The sequence below is a fragment of the Phocoena phocoena genome, chromosome 3 (genome assembly GCF_963924675.1).
Source record: "Phocoena phocoena chromosome 3, mPhoPho1.1, whole genome shotgun sequence".
NCBI classification, from domain to species: Eukaryota; Metazoa; Chordata; class Mammalia; order Artiodactyla; family Phocoenidae; genus Phocoena; species Phocoena phocoena.
In genome coordinates, this window is record NC_089221.1 from 29,884,648 (window position 1) to 29,905,071 (window position 20,424).

At 38.9% G+C, this 20,424-nt stretch overlaps 1 protein-coding gene across 2 annotated transcripts in view; it reads right to left on the reverse strand.

Annotated features, from left to right (window-relative positions):
• NADK2 (NAD kinase 2, mitochondrial) overlaps positions 1–12,795 on the reverse strand; it is a 46,089-nt gene extending 33,294 nt beyond the window's left edge. For both annotated transcript variants that reach the window (XM_065874618.1, XM_065874617.1), the window contains exon 1: positions 12,382–12,795. In XM_065874618.1, the coding sequence (XP_065730690.1) occupies positions 12,382–12,681 (300 nt within the window). In that variant the 5' untranslated portion in view covers positions 12,682–12,795. The remainder of the gene's footprint in view (positions 1–12,381) is intronic.
• Between the last annotated feature and the right edge of the window lie 7,629 nt (positions 12,796–20,424).

A 20,424-nucleotide genomic window follows, 5' to 3' on the forward strand; every position in this document is an offset into this window, starting at 1 on the left:
GAGAGTCCCAAACAGGATTAACCCAAAGAGGACCACACCAAGACACACAGTAATTAAAATGGAAAAAATTAAAGATAAAGAGAGAATATTAAAAGCAGCAAAGGAAAAACAACAAGTTACGAACAAGGGAACTCCCATAAGGCTATCAGCTGACTTTTCAGCAGATACTCTGTGGGCCAGAAGGGAGTGGCATGATATATTTAAAGTTAAGAAAGGGAAAACCCACAACCAAAAATACTCTACACAGGAGGGCTTTCATTCAGATTTGATGGAGAGATCAAAAGTTTTACAGACAAGCAAAAGCTAAAAGAATCCAGCACCTCTAAGACAGTTTTACAACAAATGTTAAAGGGACTTCTCAAAGCAGAGGGGAAAAAAAAGGCCACAACTAGAAATATGAAAATTACAAAAGGAAAAAGCTCATTGGTAAAAGCAAATATACAGTAAAAGTAGTAAATCAACCACGTACAAAGCTAGTAAAAAGGTTAAAAGACAAAAATAGTAAAATCATCTATATCCACAATAAGTAGGTAAGAGATATGCAAAATGATGTAAAACATGATGCCCAACAGTAAACATGAGAGGAAGGAGCAAAAATGAGTTTGAACTTAAGAGATCAGGAACTTAAAACAGTCACATGTATATACAGATTGCAAGATATAAACCTCACAGTAAACACAAACCAAAAATCAACAATAGATTCACATGAACAAAACAGAAAGGAATCCAAAGATAATACTAAAGATAGTCATCAAATCACAAAGGAAAAGAATAAAAAAGAACTACAAAACAACCCCCCCAAATTAACAAAATGGCAGTAAGCACACACCTATCCATAATTGTTTTAAATGTGGACTAAATGCTCCAATCAAAAGACACAGAGTGGCTGAATGGATACAAAAACAAGACCCATATCTATGATGCCTATATATACACAATGGAATACTACCCAGCCTTGGGAAAAAAAGAATGAAATCTTGCCATTTGCGACAGCATGGATGAACCTAGAGGGTATTATTATGCTAAGCCAATTAAGTCAGACAGAGAAAGACAAATACTATATCTTACTTATATGCAGTATCAAAAAAAAAAAGAACATAACAAAACAGAAACAGTTATAGATACAGAGAACAAACAGGTGATTGCCAGAGGGGAGAGGGGTGGGGAAAGGAAAGAATAGGTGAGGGAGATTAAGAGGTACAAACTTACAGTTGCAAAATAAATGGGTCACAGGTATGAAATGATCACACGGTGACCATTTTGAAATGTACAGAAATACCAATCACTGTGTTCTGTAACAGGAACTAACATAGCATTGTAGATCAATTAAACTTCAAAAACAAACTCACTCATAGAAAAAGACGTAAGATTTGTGGTTACTAGAAGCAGGGGATGGAGGGACATGGAGTTGGATGAAGGCAGTCAAAAGGTACAAAGTTTTAAGATAAATAAGTATTACAGATGTAATGGACAACATGGTAATTATAATTAGCACTGCTCTATGTTATATATGAAAGTTGTTAAAGAGAGCAAATCCTAAGAGTTCTCATCACAAGAAAAAAAATTTTTCTATTTCCTTAATTTTATGTCTATATGAGATGACAGATGTTCACTAAACTTATTGTGATAATCATTTCATGATGTATGTATGTCAAATCATTATGCTGTACACCTTAAACTAATTCAGTGCTGTGTATTAATTACATCTCAATAAAACTGGAAGGAAAAAAAAGCATGTTATTTTCTTTCCTTTTCCAAATTCCCTTACGCCTTGCCTCTTTATGATACAAAATCTGTTTTTCAAATACCTGTCCAAAATACAATCTTATATTCTTTTGTTTTAAATCATTACTTACTGAATTATAAAGTAAAACCAATTTTAGATAGTATTTTAATAATATGTATTTTTCTTTTTAAAAAGGTTATAAAAACAACACAACATGGAAGATACAGTCATGAAAAATTAAAACTACATATAATCTTATTACCTTGGGATAACTAGTATTAATATTTTGATACCTACCTTCCCAATCTTGTTTATGAATAATGGGTTAAGACTTTTTTTTTTTTTTTTGCGGTACGCGGGCCTCTCACTGTTGTGGCCTCTCCCGTTGCGGAGCACAGGCTCCAGACATGCAGGCTCAGCGGCCATGGCTCAAGGGCCCAGCCGCTCCGCGGCATGTGGGACCTTCCCGGACCAGGGCACGAACCCGTGTCCCCTGCTTCAGCAGGTGGACTCTCACCGCTGCGCCACCAGGGAAGCCCGGGTTAAAACTTTTAAAATAGTGTTGTCCTCACTCTATAATCTACAGGGAAACATATGCTTTTCAGAAGAGAAGCTGAGGACATATTTGGCTATTTGAAAATTAGTCCATCTACAAATAATAAATGCTGGAGACAGTGTGGAGAAAAGGGAATCCTCCTACACTGTTGGTGGGAACATAAATTGGGGCAGCCATTATAGAGAACGGTATGGAGGTTCCTTAAAAAACTAAAAATAGAGTTATCATATGAACCAGCGATTCCACTCCTGGACATATATGCAGAGAAAACTATAATTTGAAAAGATAAACGCACTCCAATGTTCACAGCAGCACTATCTACAGCAACCGAGACATGGAAGCAACCTAAGTGTCCATCAGCAGATGAATGGATAAGGGAGATGTGGTACATATACACAGTGGAAGATTACTCAGCCATAAAAAAGAATGAAATAATGCCATTTGCAGCAACATGGATGGACCTAGAGATTATCATACTAAGTGAACTAAGTCAGACAGAGGAAGACAAATATATGATGTCACTTATATGTGGAATCTAAAATTAAAATGATACAAGTGAACTTATTTATGAAATAGAAATAACTCTCAGACACAGAAGACAAACTTATAGTTACCAAAGGGGAAAGGGGTGGGGAGGGATAAATTAGGAGGTTGGAATTAAAATATACACAATACTATATCTAAAACAGATAACCAACAAGGATCTACTGTACAGCACAGGGAACTATACTCAAAATATCTTGTAATAACCTATAATGGAAAAGAATCTAAAAATGTTTTATATATATATGTATATAAATATGTGTGTGTATATATATATAACTGAATCACTTAGCAGTACACCTGAAATTAACACATTGTAAATCAACTATACGTCAATAAAAATTTTAAAAAGGGAAAACAAACTGAATTCCACACAGAAAAAAAAATTAATCCATAGATGTTAACTCTCATATACTAAATGAGACAGCCTGTACAACAGTTTAATGCCTAGATATAAACCTCATTATATTTAGACAGAGCAAACCAATGTTAAGAATATTTTCTCTAAAGGAAAGCAGCAAGCAAGGTAATAATTAGATAATTGATCATTTACTTTGATCAACAAATCAATGTAAATAAGGGTTGAAAAACTATTCTAAGAGTATCGTTTCTAAATATGGATGAACACAGCATTAATATTCAGATTATTACTTCCATTACCCAACCACAGATTAAAACTGCACTAACCACCTTTCAGTAAATATGGATCACAGTGATTTTCTTCTCTGCTCTCTCCCTGGGGATCTCTAGTTTCAAGGCTTTAAAAGAGATCTTGTATGCTGATGCTGATGACTCCTAATTGCAATCTCTAATCCTGGCCTATCTTTAGGGCTCCAGGTGAAGGTACCCAACTGCGTCTCTGACATCTTTCTCTGGATAGTTAACAGGCATCTCAAACTAACCTGCTTCAATATCAAGCCCCTGATTTTCTAGCAGATAAGTTACTACACTATATTATTTTTTTACAATAATTACCTCTCATGAAGCCATTTCAAGAGTAAACACTGAATAGCTAGAAATTAAGCTCTAAAAAATTGAATTTATTCATTCAGATATGTGAGTGCCTACTACTGTGTTCAGTTAAACATTAGCTGAGCTCAATCAAATGCATTAAATGCAGGACTGAAAACTCAGTGAGAACCCATTCAAAGGTAGAAAAGTCTATTAAAATATTTTCATCAAATTTACTGCTTCTAACCTGCTATAAATAAACTTAAGGGTAACTGGCCTTCAGAGTTCAATTCACTGTCCAGATTTTTATCTTATGTTCCCATTTTTGGCTTCCACAATATAGAACATGTACCCAGGAATAAAGGACATAAATCCTGCATATCGGTACTATTAATTCAGGAGCTTTGGTGCTTACTTCCTGGCTCTCAGAAAACTCCAGAAAATTAAGATTACTCAGCAGCTGAGTTTTATGAAACTTCAATTTGACATGGTGAAGGAGGTCTGAATTTGCAGGGGAAAAATTATAGAGAACTAATAGAAAACTAAGTTTTCCATGATTTTAATATGTTTTGCTAGCAACACTGAAGTTCCAAATCTAAAGACAAAGTTCATTTAGCATTAGAATACTTAATATTGGAGCAGAAATGTCACTTCATAAATTCTTATTCCCACTCACATTTCTTCTTGTGAACTAATTACTTAACAACTCATGCTTGATACATTTATTTAGAGAATACAAGTTCTTTAATTATTTTCATAAACAATCTAGCTGGTTGGGCTAGTAAGCTGCATTAACATGTACTGGCTAACTAGGCAGCTAAGAGATGAGGCATTTTTAAAAATCACTAATAAAAAGCATCAATTAGAAAGTCTTAAATCACTATTCAACTGGCTCATATTTTTTAAAGTTTTTTTTTAATATTCAAAGGCTAGTAAGAATTTCTAGCTACCCCCTCAGAAAATAACAACACTTCAAAGATTTAAAAACATACTTCAATCAGACAAAAACAAGAACACATGAATTCTCTGTAAAATGTCTTACAATTAAGAGATTAGAGAAATTACTGAAATTTAGAATACATTCTCAATTATGCAGTGCTACACCTTAGGTATTAGTAAAAAAGTTCTTAATATTTTCTTCCTTTTTTTCCCCAAAAGTTTGTTAGTTCCTATCGGCATTAAAAAAAAAAAACCTTTCTTTTATGATTATTCACTAAGATACTTGGAAAAAGCAGTGTGAATCTAAAAGCTCTACACTCAGTATTACACTCAGTATTAGCAAAAGAATTTTCTTATAAAATCTCCAAAAGCCAACATCACTTCTCCCCATGCGGCTCAGAGGTTAAAACACAACACAGCATGAAAGGAAAAAAAAGAGGGTTCTGAAGGGACAGAAATTCACACCTTAAAGTCAGAGGTGATAGGCTATTTTCTAAACAGCCCAAACACTTTTATTAAAGTATCACAGACATTTTTACTTGACCCAAACTGAATCTATTACAAATTTTTTAAACTTGTTTGACTAGTCAGCTGAGCGTTACTATTTTGTACTCCAGTAAGGGAAGGAAATATGTCTTTTTAAATTTAACACACTGTCTCACCAACTCGTGAGACAATGACAGTTTGGTATGTAAACTCACTAGGCATAATTTAAGCACTCTTAGAAGAATACACTTAACTAAATGGTACACGAAGCACCATTCAAAATTGCCTTAAAAGGATTAGTGGTACCTAATTGACAGCTAAAGTAAACTACTTACCTAGTATGATCAGGCCAGGTGCAGGGAACCCTGATATTTCTTCAGCTATATATTTCTGAATATATGAGTCTTCAGCTAAATATTTCTGAGTCTTCAGCTAAATATTTCTTCAGCTATATTTGGTATTTATCTTGGATCATTTCTATTCCATTTATTCTCTATCTCAGACTCTCACCTTTACTTTCCCCATTGTTTTATTCCTGCTTCTGCATTCCCCTTAATTCTGTTTACTTACTCCCTTATATGTTGGGATTGCTCAAGTTACCTTCCTTGGCATTCTTATCCGTTCTCACTTCATTTTCATTTTCTCCCCACTCTAGGGATTTGATCTACCAAGTATACACCAGTACCTATGAAATTAAACTTTAGGGCAAGCTTGTTTCTTGAGGTACAGGCTCAAATTTTCAAATGCCTACCTTTATATTCACCCACATGTAGATCAAGTACCTCTCCCCAAAACCATCTAAATCTGATTATATATTCCCCGTTCTAATTTGCTTTTCTGAATCCCATATAACAGTTAATAATACTTCCATTTACCTAGTCAACAAAGTAAACCCCAGGTGTCACCTTTAATTCTCCGTTCACACTCAATCTCCATAGCCGGCCAGTGGTGAAGTCCAATAATTATACCTGTAAACTGTTTCTCCAATCTGTCCTTTATGTTCATGCTGCCACTGCTTGAGTTCTGGGCAACATCAACTCTTATCTGGTCTGATGCAACAGCTTGCCTCTGGAATTTCTAAATGAGTTTCTTCCTTAAAAAGTATTTCCTATTCCCCTCGTCATCTAACCACTCCCACCCGAAGCCTGCTTTCATACTAGTCCCAGAATGGTGACGTCTCAGAAAACTGACCCATCCCTCCACTCCTGTGGGGAAGAGAGTAGGGCTGAGCAAGAGTTGTGTTCTGATGCTAAAAGACTGAAAACCACTAGGAGATAAAACCATAGCATTTAACAACTTTATAAGGCCCACTTACCTGTTTAGCCTCAATATTACTTCCTCTTGAGCAATGTTTTTCAAATTGCCCTTAGAATGGGTACCATACCAACCCACTGATCACAACCAGCATTATAAATAAACTATACTACATGTAACAAGGGTAAACTGCTTCATGTTACCTTCTATTTCAAATATGAGTACATCATGATGTAAGATTTTTCTGACTGTGAATTAAAGTCACCAATGTTTGAGTTCTTTTTACTGGCAAAAAGATGACCTTTCCCACTGTCTTACTAGTACTGTTCTCTCTCTCCTTCACCTATAAATTCTTCCTTATTCTTTAATATTTAAGTATCTTAAAATTAAAAGATACAATTTCACCCTCATCACATTGGCAAAAATGTTAAAGTCTACCAAGTGCCCATGAGAACACTGGGAATCAGGGAGTTATTCAATGCTTATGGAAAAATTATTTGTATTTTTAATTGCAGCATTTTTTTTAATAGTGGAAAAACTGGAAACAACCTAATTATCCAAACAATGGAATACTATACAGCAGTTTAAATGAATTAACATATATCAACACAGATAAATTTCAAAACCAATAGTGAATAAGAAAATTTCTAAAAAATAGACACATTCTAAAGAATATGATATTACTGATGTAACTTTTTAAAGACACAAAACAATATCAAAATAAAGTCAACTTATACTTTACTAGCTGAGAAGATATTAATGTGCATAATATCTTAACTCAGAGCTTAAGCCATATAATTAAAAATATAGAAAAAGTGATCACCGTAAAAATAAATCATGTTATTTACAATTTCATGGCTGGCTACAGGCTCCCCCAGGTAAGCCTGATACATAGTGCAGGCTGAAAATCAGGGCTCTAAAACATACTGATCAATGATTCTGTTAATGGTTAATTCCATCTACTGTGATATTCAGTCCTTTTACATCTTTATGAGTCTCCTATTTAACTGCAAATATTTATGGGAGTATACCTTAAGCCTCTATTTTCCAAGTTGTGTTCCACAGAATTAAAAACATTTTATGCACCACCCCCCAAAAAAATTCATAGTCAAATAAAAAGCATCTTTTGTTCAGGCTCATGTTTATCATACATATTTAATCTCTTTCAGGGCACTCACATCAGTAATCTCTACCTTAAGTTTTTAGCAACTAACATCTTTTGGAAGCCTGACAGCTGGAAATAAGGCCCTGGACTGGCAGCCTCAGGGTGAAAGAACTAAAAATGTTTTTTTTTTTTAATTCAGAAACATTTCACCACCTTTAACTAGTGGGGATGGAAAGGCAGAGAGGATGATGTGTAAGATACAGTCCTTGCCCTCAACTCCAGAGAAGAAAATAACCACAGATAATATACTAAAATGGAAAGCTCAAAAACATATTATGAAAATACAGTGAAGAATACCTAACATAACCTTGGTGGGGCCAGAGAGAGGCCCGGCAAGGTTACCAAGGATGGCTTCCCGTGAGAGTAATGTGTAAGCTTCACCTCACAGCAAGAACAGGAATTGGCTAAAGGATGGAGGAGCATTCAAAGCAAAAGGGGCTACAAAGGTAAAGAGTGATGGATGCAAATCAAACTACCCTGAAATACCATTTTTCACCTACCAGGTTGGCAAAGACCCCAAAGTATGCTAAACTGTTTATGAAAAAACAAGCACCTTCATATACTGCTGGTGAAGGTATACACTGGCACAGCCTCTAAGGGAAGCAATTTGGCAATACCTATTAAAATTTCAAATCTATATACTTCCTGACTCATCAAGTCCAGTTTTAATATTTTAGTGTTTGATTCATTAACACAAATATTATTCATTACACAGTGTATTTTAATAAACTAAAGCATCTGCACCCAATAAGTACTATATACATACTATTAAAAAAAGAACAAGATGAAGGATAGCTTAAATAATATGTTATCATTGAGTAAAAAGGGATGGGATAAAGAAAAAGAATATTTCCCTCTGTTGATTTGCATGTATATATTATTTCTGGAAAGAAAAACAAGAAATTGATTAGCATTGGTTACTTCCAGGGACAAAAACTGAGTGCCCGGTGACAGGAATAAGAAAAAGACTTTTCATTGCATACTCTCCTGTATCGTTTACATTTTGAACCATTTTAACGTGCTACTGATCCATAAATAAGTTAATTAAATAAACACAACATCTCATGGAAATTAAAGCAGTTTGAAATCAATGGAAAATGAAGTTCTAGACAAGAACTGATTAGAAATGAAGCTCAAGAGGTGGACAGGAGTCAATTCATGAAAGGCCTTGTTCTAGCACACTAAGGATAATAAAGGTTCACCTACAATAATGCTTCTCGAAGTCTGATCTGGGGACCACTTGCAAACGTGGAGAGCTTGTTAAAAATGCAAAGCCCTGGACAAAGCATCAGCAAGCTTAAGGGTATGGTTCAAAGAGGCAGAGTCTGGGAGTTCTCCACAAACTGAATCTTTATATTGAGGGGGATGAGAATAAGGTTGAGGTACCTGCATTCTAACAAATTCCCTGGGTGACTCTATAGGTTATAGGGAGCTTCTGAGGCGTTTTAAGCAGAGGAGTAAAGTGGCCAGATGTTCACTTTGGATAGACTGTTTTGGTTCCTGTGTCTGGAAGATTTGAAAGGAGTGAGGCTCCGTTAGAAGGCTCTCTGGCAGTACTCCAGATCATGGTCTTTAATTTGATAAATACTCATATTGCATACACTACACTCATTGCACATGTGGCAAAAATATTATCTACCCAAGAACTACAACCTAAGCTACACCAGTGTTTTAAGGAAACTGAGTAATGGAAACAAAATCCAGGGCACAGCAACTCCCAAATCTGCTAAGAAGGCAATAACTAGGAGGAATGTAAACCAATAATAGAGGGACCACTAAATGAAATTATTCCATCCCATTAGGAATTTTTATTTATTTATTTATTTATTTATTTATTTATTTATTTATTTATTTTGCGGTACGCGGGCCTCTCACTGCTGTGGCCTCTCCCATTGCGGAGCACAGCCTCCCGACGTGCAGGCTCTGCGGCATGTGGGATCTTCCCACACCGGGGCACAAACCCATGTCCCCTGCATCGGCAGGCGGACTCTTAACCACTGCGCCATCAGGGAAGCCCAGGAAATTAATTTTTTTAAAAAAACTAAAAATGGAAACCATTAAAGGGGGTTGCTTCTGGGGTTGTAAGACTTGGAGTCGGGGCAGAGAAGGGTGGACTGCTCATTTTTTATTTGGTATATATTAAAATATTTTGAAATGAAACATTCTCTTTGGCCAATAAGGCATGTTTAATGACGTCAAAACCCTTTCCAATCAGCTTTGATTCACCTAAAGGTCTAGTTTGTGAGTGTCATCAACTCTGTTAATATAAGCTCCACATCCACCAACAGCTACATCACTTATGATGCAAGTAAATTGTAATAATAGTTCAATTAGCCCTTGCCTAGTCTTGAGCCAGTAGATGTAAAATCACTGAGTAGAAATCCTCTATTCACAAGAAAAGTCACTGACAGGTTAGGCGGAAGGGAAATGCAAGAATTAAAATAAACCAATGTAAAACCAATATGAAAGAGCAAATGAAAGTCAAACTTTCATCCAGTCTGTACATGCTTTATCAGCTAAGAAGTATTTCCTCTAATTGTTTAAGTTTCTACAAAGTTAGAGAACCACAAGGCTTCAGGGTATGAAATTATACTAGCACTCCATCCCTCTTCTTCCATTTGCATTTTAACAAGTGACCTAACAGAGATCTATTTTGCCACAAAACAATCACCACCACCACAGCAAAAGAGAACCCTCTGGTACAAAACTTCAGGTTACCAGGACACCACAGACATAGCCAGCCACGGTGCCAGAAGACTCAAGTAAGCACTTGGCCACTTTCTTTTATATCCAATTCACATGATTCATATACCTTAGTATCTTTTACCCTAGGAAAACAGCAAACAGTATTAATCATCGTGTCATTCCTATTACAGAATCCCATTTTAGAACAACTTCACACAGTCTAGTATTATTTGGTCTGTTCCTGATCTCTGGTCCAGGCTCCACCTAATACTATGGCATTCTGAATACTGGCCTTAACATAAATGATAAAACTCAAATCAGTAAGAAACAAACCCAGTAAAATTTAATTGAAATGATAGCAACAACAACTATTTCAAAACTGTGTTCTACAGTCCAGAAGTTTTACTTCAAAAGTTTTCTTATTCCAAACAGCATACTTAGCAATAGGCAAATATTTACCTATTACAGATTTCTCTTCAGATACTCAGAGTGGGTGCACTAGGTAGTTCGATTTTTAAAGACTTGATTTGCCTTACACTTAAAAAGTTTTGATTAGTGTCAATCTAGTTCAGAGGTCCAATTAATCTAATTCAGATGCCACTCATATTCTTGAGGCCTTGTAAAAGTTCTTCAGTTTTAAAATACCAGAAAGGGCCTTGGAGGCTACCTAGTCCAATCCTAGTATTTCACACACTGAACTAGGTGAAAGCATTTTGAAAACGACAGCACAACACAAAAAGTATCGCTGTCACCAAGGAGGCCCACGGAAGTTAAAAGGAAGTTAACCACAGAGAACCTGGGCCTGGCTCCAAGCTCCTGACCCCGAATTCCACACTCTGAACATGCCAATCAAGTATACTATTTTTACTTGTCGTGAGAGGCTTCCATAAAATTGTATGAAGAACATATTTATGGGTATATGGCATCCGACAACTTCTAAAAAGTAGGTCTGCAAAATTAGGAGTACAACCCATATGGCACACCTCTTTCCCAAATCAGAAACGCTTGCTTCAATTTTATTCCCTACCTCACCCTCAACTTCACTCCCTAACACAAACTCAACTACTCCGACCTCCTGCTCCAACTGTTTGCTGATTTACTCTTTAAATGATGCAAATGTTTTCTATAAATGGCTACCTTCAAACACTAGGGAAAAGGAGAGAAATCTGCACCTAGCATGGCCACCCGATGAATACAGGGGCCCTCCTCAATTAACTCATTAAACAGTCAAGAAGTTAAATGCTGAAAACAGTCAGTACTTAAACAAGGATGATTTACAATTTCATTCTGATACCTCCACAAAATATTACCAAAAGATTGCTGATGATTACGAACCAGAAGTTCAGAACAGGCTGTCTACTCTTGCACAGACTTCTACAGGATTATGGTTACAGGCAATTTATTCCAAAGCCTTTTGGTGCAGTGTCAACAATTAGAGATTTCCAATGGAGATTTTTCTGGACATACTGCTCATGGTAGCATCATCACTCTCGTTTCCTTAAAGTGGGTGGGGACATGGGATCAGAAGTTCCAAGAATAAGAGTGAAGGCAGATAATATTCAGGGGTTTTTTCCCCCCTTACGTGTATTTATATACTTTGCAAAGATATTAGTAAATATCTATACCAAATATAGTCTGTTGTGGAGGCACTACTATATTATATAGACCTAGACGCTGCATTTCATAATTACCCTGTTTACCTGCCTTTTGTCTGGACCTTGCTACTTAACAACATACATTCAAATTTTCCCCGCTGCTCTGCCCAGCACTGGAGACACGTGAGCTTTTGATACAAACTCCTGGAACCTTGTCTGAGAATCACGTTCCAGCGCGGTAAAAGCTCAACCAGACCGGCTCCCCGGAGCGCCCAGGCCTGGCAGTCCTGCCCACTAAAAGGGGGTGTGTCTGCGGTACCATAGCTTCTTTTCCGCTGCCCATAGCGGCGCCCAGGGGCTCCCTTTCCCCCGGGGCGGCCTGCGGAGCGATTCCCAGAACCGCACCCCCAAAGTCACGGCCGAGCCAGTGAGCGAACCAGCGCCGGGCCGAGGCACAAGGGCCGGGGCCGCCGGGACCCACCAACTGCTTCAGGTCCTCCTCAGAGAGCTCCGCGTAACGGTACCGCTGCTGCTCGAACTCGTACCGGGTGGTTTTGGCCACCACCACCACCCGGGACGGGCGGAAGCCGCCGTCGGGGCGGCTGCCACAGCCCGCCAGCTCGCGCGACTGCCCCTGCCCCAGGTGCCGCCGGCCGCCGCCGTCACCGCCGAGCCGCGGCCGCGCGGCGGGGCCTCCCGCCCCTGGCCCCCTCAGCGCCGCTGCCCGGCCGCCCGCCACGCGACGACAGCTGCCCAGCAGGAAGCCTCGGTAACAAGTCATCGTCGGCCCGGCAGCAGCTGCAGGCCCGGGCTCCCGCCTCTGCTTCCAGCCGCCAGCAGTGCGCGCCGCTCGCGCCACCCCGGCCTCTACGTTCCAGCCGGGCGGGCAGAGGTTAAGTGCACAGCCGTGCGTGGCCGGCGCCGCAAAGGGGACGTGCCCAGACGTTGACGGGGGCGGGGAAAGCCGGGCGATTGGGAGCCGGGAGAGCCCTCGAGAGGGAAAGGTGGGCGGGGAAAAGCTGGAGGCCTCCAGGTGGTGGGTTCTGTTTGTTTGGAGAGCCTTTTCCATCGACGCCTGCGCAGTAGCCGCTTCCCCCGCCCGGGGACCGACCTCCAGCTCCACCCCTTTCCCCCCGCGGTCTCCACCCTCCCCCAGGCCACCTCTTCCAGCCAATCAGAACCCGCAGCGGTTTCGGAGGCTGAGGAGCTTCAGGGATTGGCTGCGGCCGGGGGAAGGGCTGGAATTCTATTTGGTGTTGGAGCTAAACCCAGCTGGAACTGGTCTGAGGCTGCGCCGGCCCTGCGAGTGCGGTTTTAAGGGCTTGGCGGGAACGTGCGTGAGGCCGCAGCTTCTTGCTCGGGGTCAGTCCCTTTTTTCGTTATTGCACATAAGACTAGACCCTTTGTTCGTTCATTCAGCCACCTCGTATTGGATGGCTGCTATGTCCAGCTCTGGGCCAGGGTTTGAGGAGACGGACTCAGGACCAGCTGCGCAATTTGCGGGGCCTAGTGCAAAATGAAAACGCAGTCCTTTGTTCAGAAATTGCTAAGAATTGCAAGAGGGATAGACAGCAGTAAGCCGAGCACCGGGCTCATTTAAGCATGGTACCCTGTGGGATTGCGCAGGTGGTACATCTGCTAACCTCCAAAAAACTATTGGGGTGGAGGGGAGGTGTTAGCCTTTGAGAAAGTTAGAGGATGATGGATAGACGAGTCTGGCCAAGTGGAAAATTTCTAGATGGGAAGCTATGGTTGAAAAAGTAGATAGGAAAAGAGTGAAGGGTTGAGAATGTTAATAATTTGGACCTTATCCTGTAGGCAGTAGTTAGCCTTTTGAAGGCTTTTAACTGGAATGAAATGAGTCCTAAGAGCAATGTTTGATGACTTGATCTGGTTTTCGAATGTGGAACAAATTGGGAGGCAGGAGGAGGAAGGGAGACTTGCGTGCTGTTGGAATAGTTACTCTTGGATCGAAGCTAGAGTAAAAGTAATGGAAATGGAAGAAAATACTCCTGTTACAAGAGGAGAATCAAATGGCAGTGCATATCCTAATGTTTATCCCTCCTGCTCTTTAGATCCTTTTGCTTTGGCACTCTCTTTGCTTCTTTGTAATCCTAGCACTATCAATAACTAGCTTTTGGACTTTGGGCAGGTTGCTTCATCTTTCTGGGCCTCAGATTCCTCATCTATAAAGTGAGGGAGTTGAACTAGAGTGATTTCCAAGGTTCTGCCAAGCCCAAATTGATTCCAAATCTGTGACTTACTTTTCAGCTAGCCACCAACGCCAGCATTCACTCTTGGGTTCACTGAATATTTACTGAGTCCCTACTATGTGCCAGGTAGTATATTAGACTGGGAAGTACACAGTGCAGTCTGATAGATGTTTGCTTTTAGTAGGTCACTGACCCCTTCTGGCCAGGAACTTTGCCTCACAGGAGCTGCTAACAGTGACTCATAGTGCACCCTAAAGCACACCTCTTAACTTCTGTGAGATGTGAGTTACTCATTTGTAGCTTTGAACATCCTCAAGGTCCTTTCTAGTCTTACTAGTTCAACACTTTATAATTCCTTAGATACTAGGAAGGAAGAAAATGGAGAAGTCACAGATGACACTGAGCTTTGAAGCTTGGTGACTAGGAGAATGTCAGTTGATCCATTTGACAGAAAAAATGAATTTAGAAAACCTGTTCTGGATCAAAGTCTATGAATTCTGTTATGCATATGCAAAATTTCAGACCCCTTTTCTTCCCATTTCACAGATAAGTACTCAAATTTTTAGATCTCCCCCGTTTCCAGCTACAAACTTGTCTACACTGACATCTTCTCATTTGGTATATCTCTTTGTCCATTGTTATTTTGGGATCCCATCTCCTTCCACCTGCTCAGAAATATTGCTCCGTCAGGTTATCACCTTTAATATACCTTTAATTATCCCTCTCTATTGGACTTTCCTCTTCACTGTTTAAACATGCTCATGTCTATGACATCTTTAAATTAAAAAAAAAAAAAACCTTTTATGCCCTAGCTTTTATATATTGCTTGTTTTCTGTTTACAGCTAAGATTCTTGAAAGAGCAGTTGGTTCATCATTGGTCAACATCCCTGCTGCCTATTCATCTGTCAGCCTGTTGTAATCTGGTTTCTCCGTGCTACTTTACTAATTACTGCTATTTCCATGGTGACCAAGGATGTGATTGTAAACTCAGGAGACATTTATCAGCCCTTAACTGACTTGGTCTTCCTGCAGCATTTGAAATGGTTATCATTTCCTTTTGAAATTTTTTACTCTGGTTCACAGCACACCAGTCCCTAATGGTGGTCCTCCCATCTTTCTGTCCCTTTTCTGGATTCTTCCTAAGCTCATATTTGGGATCTATCCTTCCCTATCCTTGCCGTCCCTTCTCTCTGTCTCTCTGTCTCTCTGTCTCTCTGTCTCTCTCTCTCTCTCTCTCTCTCTCTCTCTTTCTCTCTGTGTGTGTCTCTCTCTCTGGCTCTCTCTCTCTCTCTGGCTCTTTCTCTCTGCACTCTTCTGCATGAGCTTATCTACTCTTGTGTAATGAAAAGAGCTTGGGTTTGGGATTTAGAAAGACCTTGGTTCAAATCCCAGCTTTACCATTTATTACCTTTGTCAACCTTGGACTGTTCCCTTAATCTTTCTGAGCCTACTTCTTCATTTGCAAAATGTAATAGCTTACTTGTAAAGCTGTAAATATATGTACAAATGCCTAGCCACATGCCCATTACAAAGTATACACTTGGCAAATATTAGCCCCTTTCCCCTTCCCTGACTTCAGCTACTACCAGTATCTTTAGCCCAGACTATCTCCGGAGATTTACATCCTTATTTCTAGCTTCCTGTTGGATAACACCTCTTGAGTCTTATGTATACAACACGTCAATGGAGATCAAATTATATTTGATTGCCTGCTGTGGGCGAAGCACCCTGCTAGGTGTTGGAGATAAAATGGGAAATAAATAAGTAGTCTCTCCCCTTGAAGAACATACAGTCTGTGCAATGATAAAATTATTCACAGAGTGCTATAGGAATTTGGAGGAACAAATCTTCATTCAGCCTAAGTGGAGTTAGGGAAAGCTTTCTGGAAATGTCTCAAGCTAAACCTTAAAGAATGAGTTAGGTATTAGCCAGAATCAGCAAGAGTAAGAAAGGAATTCCACAGAGGAAACAGTATGAGCAAAGATATGGAGTAATAAAATAGCAGTTCTGAAATCCTAGAACATTTAGAGAGAGGCAGGCAACAGTGGGAGGTGAGGCTAGAGAGGTTGACGGGGGAAAGACATGAAGTGTTATATCCATGCTTAGGAACTTGGCTTTTATCCTGTATATGCTAGGAAGCCACTGAAAGGAGAATGACATGGCTAGCTTTGCAAAAATTATGAACAGAAATTTCTTAGAAGAAACACAAGCAGTGAATACATATCTAAAAGATCCTCAACCTTATTAGAAATCAGAAAAATACAAATTAAGCTAATAGTGAAGTAGTCTTTTACATCCACTAGATTGGCAGAAATTAAGAAATATTGGTAATCCTCTAATTGTTTGAAAATTATTATATCATCAAGTATTTATTTGGCTAAACATTTGCCAGTTATTTCAATAACTCCTCCAATGCCATAGTTACCAAATATCATCTTAGAAATTTCAACTATGTTCAAGTATTCGAGTTAGTCAATTCCAAGTATGATGTCAAAAATTACTCAGTACTGTGGGTATAATCTGGCCATTGCGAAACAATCCAAAGTGTTAGCATTCATGGATTTAATATCAGTTTCAACTAGCCTCAAACAACTAAAATAATCTGTAGTATTATTTTTTTTAATTTTATATTTATTTTTATTTTTGGCTGTGTTGGGTCTTCGTTTCTGTGCGAGGGCTTTCTCTAGTTGTGGCAAGCAGGGGCCACTCTTCATCGCGGTGCGCGGGCCTCTCACTGTCGTGGCCTCTCTTGTTGCGGAGCACAGGCTTCAGACGCGCAGGCTCAGTAGTTGTGGCTCACGGGCCTAGTTGCTTCGCGGCATGTGGGATCTTCCCAGACCAGGGCTTGAACCCGTGTCCCCTGCATTGGCAGGCAGATTCTCAACCACTGCGCCACCAGGGAAGCCCCCAATCTGTAGTATTATTGAATTTCAAACTCAAACCCCGCCTATGACAAGGCTGGTGTTCTTTTCTAGTGAACAAGCCTACCAAGTAGCCACATCTCAAGCAAGCTTAATTGTTCTCAACATTTTATGGGGAAGAAATTATATATCACTGTGATATTCACAACTTGAAGATTTACAAAGGTTACGATCTATCCTTCCCAATCCCTATAACCCCCTCCAGCTCACTTCATGTACATTCTGATTCTGAAAGATATATACGACCAGCCCCTGGCTTTTTTTTTTTTTTTTTTTTTTTTTTTCCGGTACGCGGGGCTCTCACTGTTGTGGCCTCTCCCGTTGCGGAGCACAGGCTCCAGACACGCAGGCTCAACGGCCATGGCTCACGGGACCAGCCGCTCCGCGGCATGTGGGATCTTCCCGGACCGGGAAGCCCCACCCGCCCTGGCTTTTTAAAAAATGCCATGCACGTGCTCTAAGGCCTGTATAGGATATTAGGCCCTGACAACTAAGGGTTCCTGGCTTTGGCAGTAATGGATGTAAAATATTTTAAGAGAGAACATTTTGCTGGTTTACAGTTAAGCTGAATAACTTGGTATAAAAGTACTGTTGATAGAAAAGAATGTTTAGATTATCATAATATATAATCGGATATCATACTAAATATATCTTGTGTATTTGGGGAATATTTATCTAAGTAACTTTTAATAAAAGCAGCTTCTGGGACTTTCCTGGTGGCACAGTGGTTAAGAATCCGCCTGCCAATGCAGGGGACACGAGTTTGAGCCCTGGTCTGGGAAGATCCCACATGCCGTGGAGCAACTAAGCCCATGCGCCACAGCTACTGAGCCTGCGCTCTAGAGCCCGCAAGCCACAACTATTGAGCCCATGTGCCCCAACTACTGAAGCCCGTGCACCTAGAGCCTGAGCTCTGCAACAAGAGAAGCCACCACAATGAGAAGCCCACACACCGCAATGGAAAGTAGCCCCTGCTCGCGCAACTAGAGAAAGCCCACGCCCAGCAACGAAGACCCAATGCAACCAAAAATAAATCAATAAATATATTTATTTAAAATCGGCTTCTATGGAAGAAGACGTATGCTTTGAAATCACCCACCTAGTAACTTGTGAAAATGAATGTCATTATATGATTGATCACTTCACGCTAAAGGGGGGGGGGGGGCAAAGGATATAGAAAAGCCAAAAAGGAGAAGGTTAGATGAAGATATAGGACAAGGAGAAACTATAAGATGTTTCTATTTCTATTACCCCCCAAAATATTACTAAATATATGCATAAAGAGTATAAGAAGGAATAGCAGAGTGGAAATGGGTTGAAAGTCGTAAGCTAAATATCATGTTTCTGCTGTTAGTAGCCATGTCATAATCCCTAAATAAAATGTTTGAGGCATTGAGAAAATTCATCTGCACAACTAAAGAGGGGTCAAGAATGAACATGTCAGGAAGATAAGGAAAATCTCTGTTTCTCTGCTTTACTTTAGCAATTTAGCATAATCCCAATGTTCCCATATCAGCTAAGATCTTATAAGAGAACCAATTCTTTAATATCTTCTCCAAATGTCTCCCTGTTTATATTATGCTTCTAATGAAAATTTTCCTCCGAGTTTGTTCTGCATCAGAATCACTCTTTTAGAATTAAAAAGAAAACACTTAAAGCTTCTGATTTTCCATTCTTTTTATTCTTCCTTTCATGTTAGAGCTCTTCTTTACTGTTTTTTTTTTTCCTTCTCTCAACCTTTTCTCTCTTCCTCTCTTACATTAACTTTTCTTCTCCACTTCCTGAGTCATTGCTTAATTTAGACGTAAAGGATTTTATTTACTGTATTTCTTCTGGAGTCACTAGAAGAATTAATGAAAGTTAAATACTCGGTAGCTAAATTTTACTAAGTTATAGTTAGTGATAGGGAAAGCAAAACTTTCATCAGTTATAACATACTAGCTAAATTATAGTCTAAAAGAGTAATTCAACTTTCATATGCTAAACTTTCAAGCATTAGATTTGACAATAAATGCATATATATAATTGCTTTTACTATTATCTATGGTATATACTATAATAAAGTAATGTAACTTTTTAAAAATATGTATTCACATGTATACTTCCATGTGAATATTGTTCTTCAAAGTAGAAATGAAGCTATACTCTTATCCCAAATATGTTGTCACTTCAGAACGTTTTCAGAAATCATTTTGTACTATGAATTATTCCTTATTATGGACTGAATGTTTATGTTCTCCCCAAATTCATATGTTGAAGTCTACCCCACAATGTGATGGTATTTGGAGATGGGGCTTTGGGAGGTAATTAGGGCTAGAGGAGGTTATGAGGGCCCTGGTCTGATGGGATTAATGTCCTTATAAAAAGAGACACCAGAGAACCTGCTGTCTTTTTCTCCCTACCGCCTCCCTGTGCTCCCATAAGAAAGAGGTCATGTGAGCACACAGTGAGGTGGTGGCCCCTACTTGTGTAACTCCTGAAGTGTCTCTGAAACAAATCTCAAAAGACGAACATCAAAATTCTGTTGCACAATTGTTGAAATTACTGTGTTTTACCTTAATAATGGCATTTAAGAAAAAAAGGTCATTTGGCTATAAAAGGTCTCTGTACAGCCTCACCTACTAGAATATTAATGACAATTTAATTACATAAATAAAGCAAAGAACAAGTTAACATATTTAACTTTTTGTATAGTTACTGTTTTGATACATAGGTAATGTATTTTGTTCATTCCTTCAACAAATATTGGATACTGACCATGAGTCAAGCGTACACAAGGTGCGATAGATACAAGTGCAAGAACAGATATTCTCTTTAAAGGAATTCATACCATGAATATATAATATTATAGAATTAGGAAGTCCAAAGGTTAAATGAAAATACACATTTCCCAGGAGAAAAACATGATTTAATAACATGTTAACATGCAGTTATAACATTTTTCAAAGAAATGACTCTGGAAGTTTTGTAAAATATTTGTTTTATGGCCAGACAATATATGACTGAAAAAATAAATATCTTAGATATTTATCAAATCCAGCAGTTTATAATTTTAACTATTGTATCCATCAATGTGATGAATAGTCCAAATTAGTTACCAAATCTTATTCTAAATTAACTTCTTCAAAAATGAAAAATTTTGAACTTCCAAAGGCCATGTGTCTCTTAAATTCTGCTATTTTCTCCACAATAATCAAAATATAAAACCTCAGAATTATTATACTACACAGAGAAACATTTTAATTGCAACAAATTATATTTCTTGGACCTTTCTATAAAAACTGTTCCAGGAAAGAATAGGATCTTCTCATTTAGTTATTAGGATGGCTTAGATTTTTTCAGTAAGGTGATCTTTTTGTAGATGTTGTCATGTTTATATTAGGTAGCAC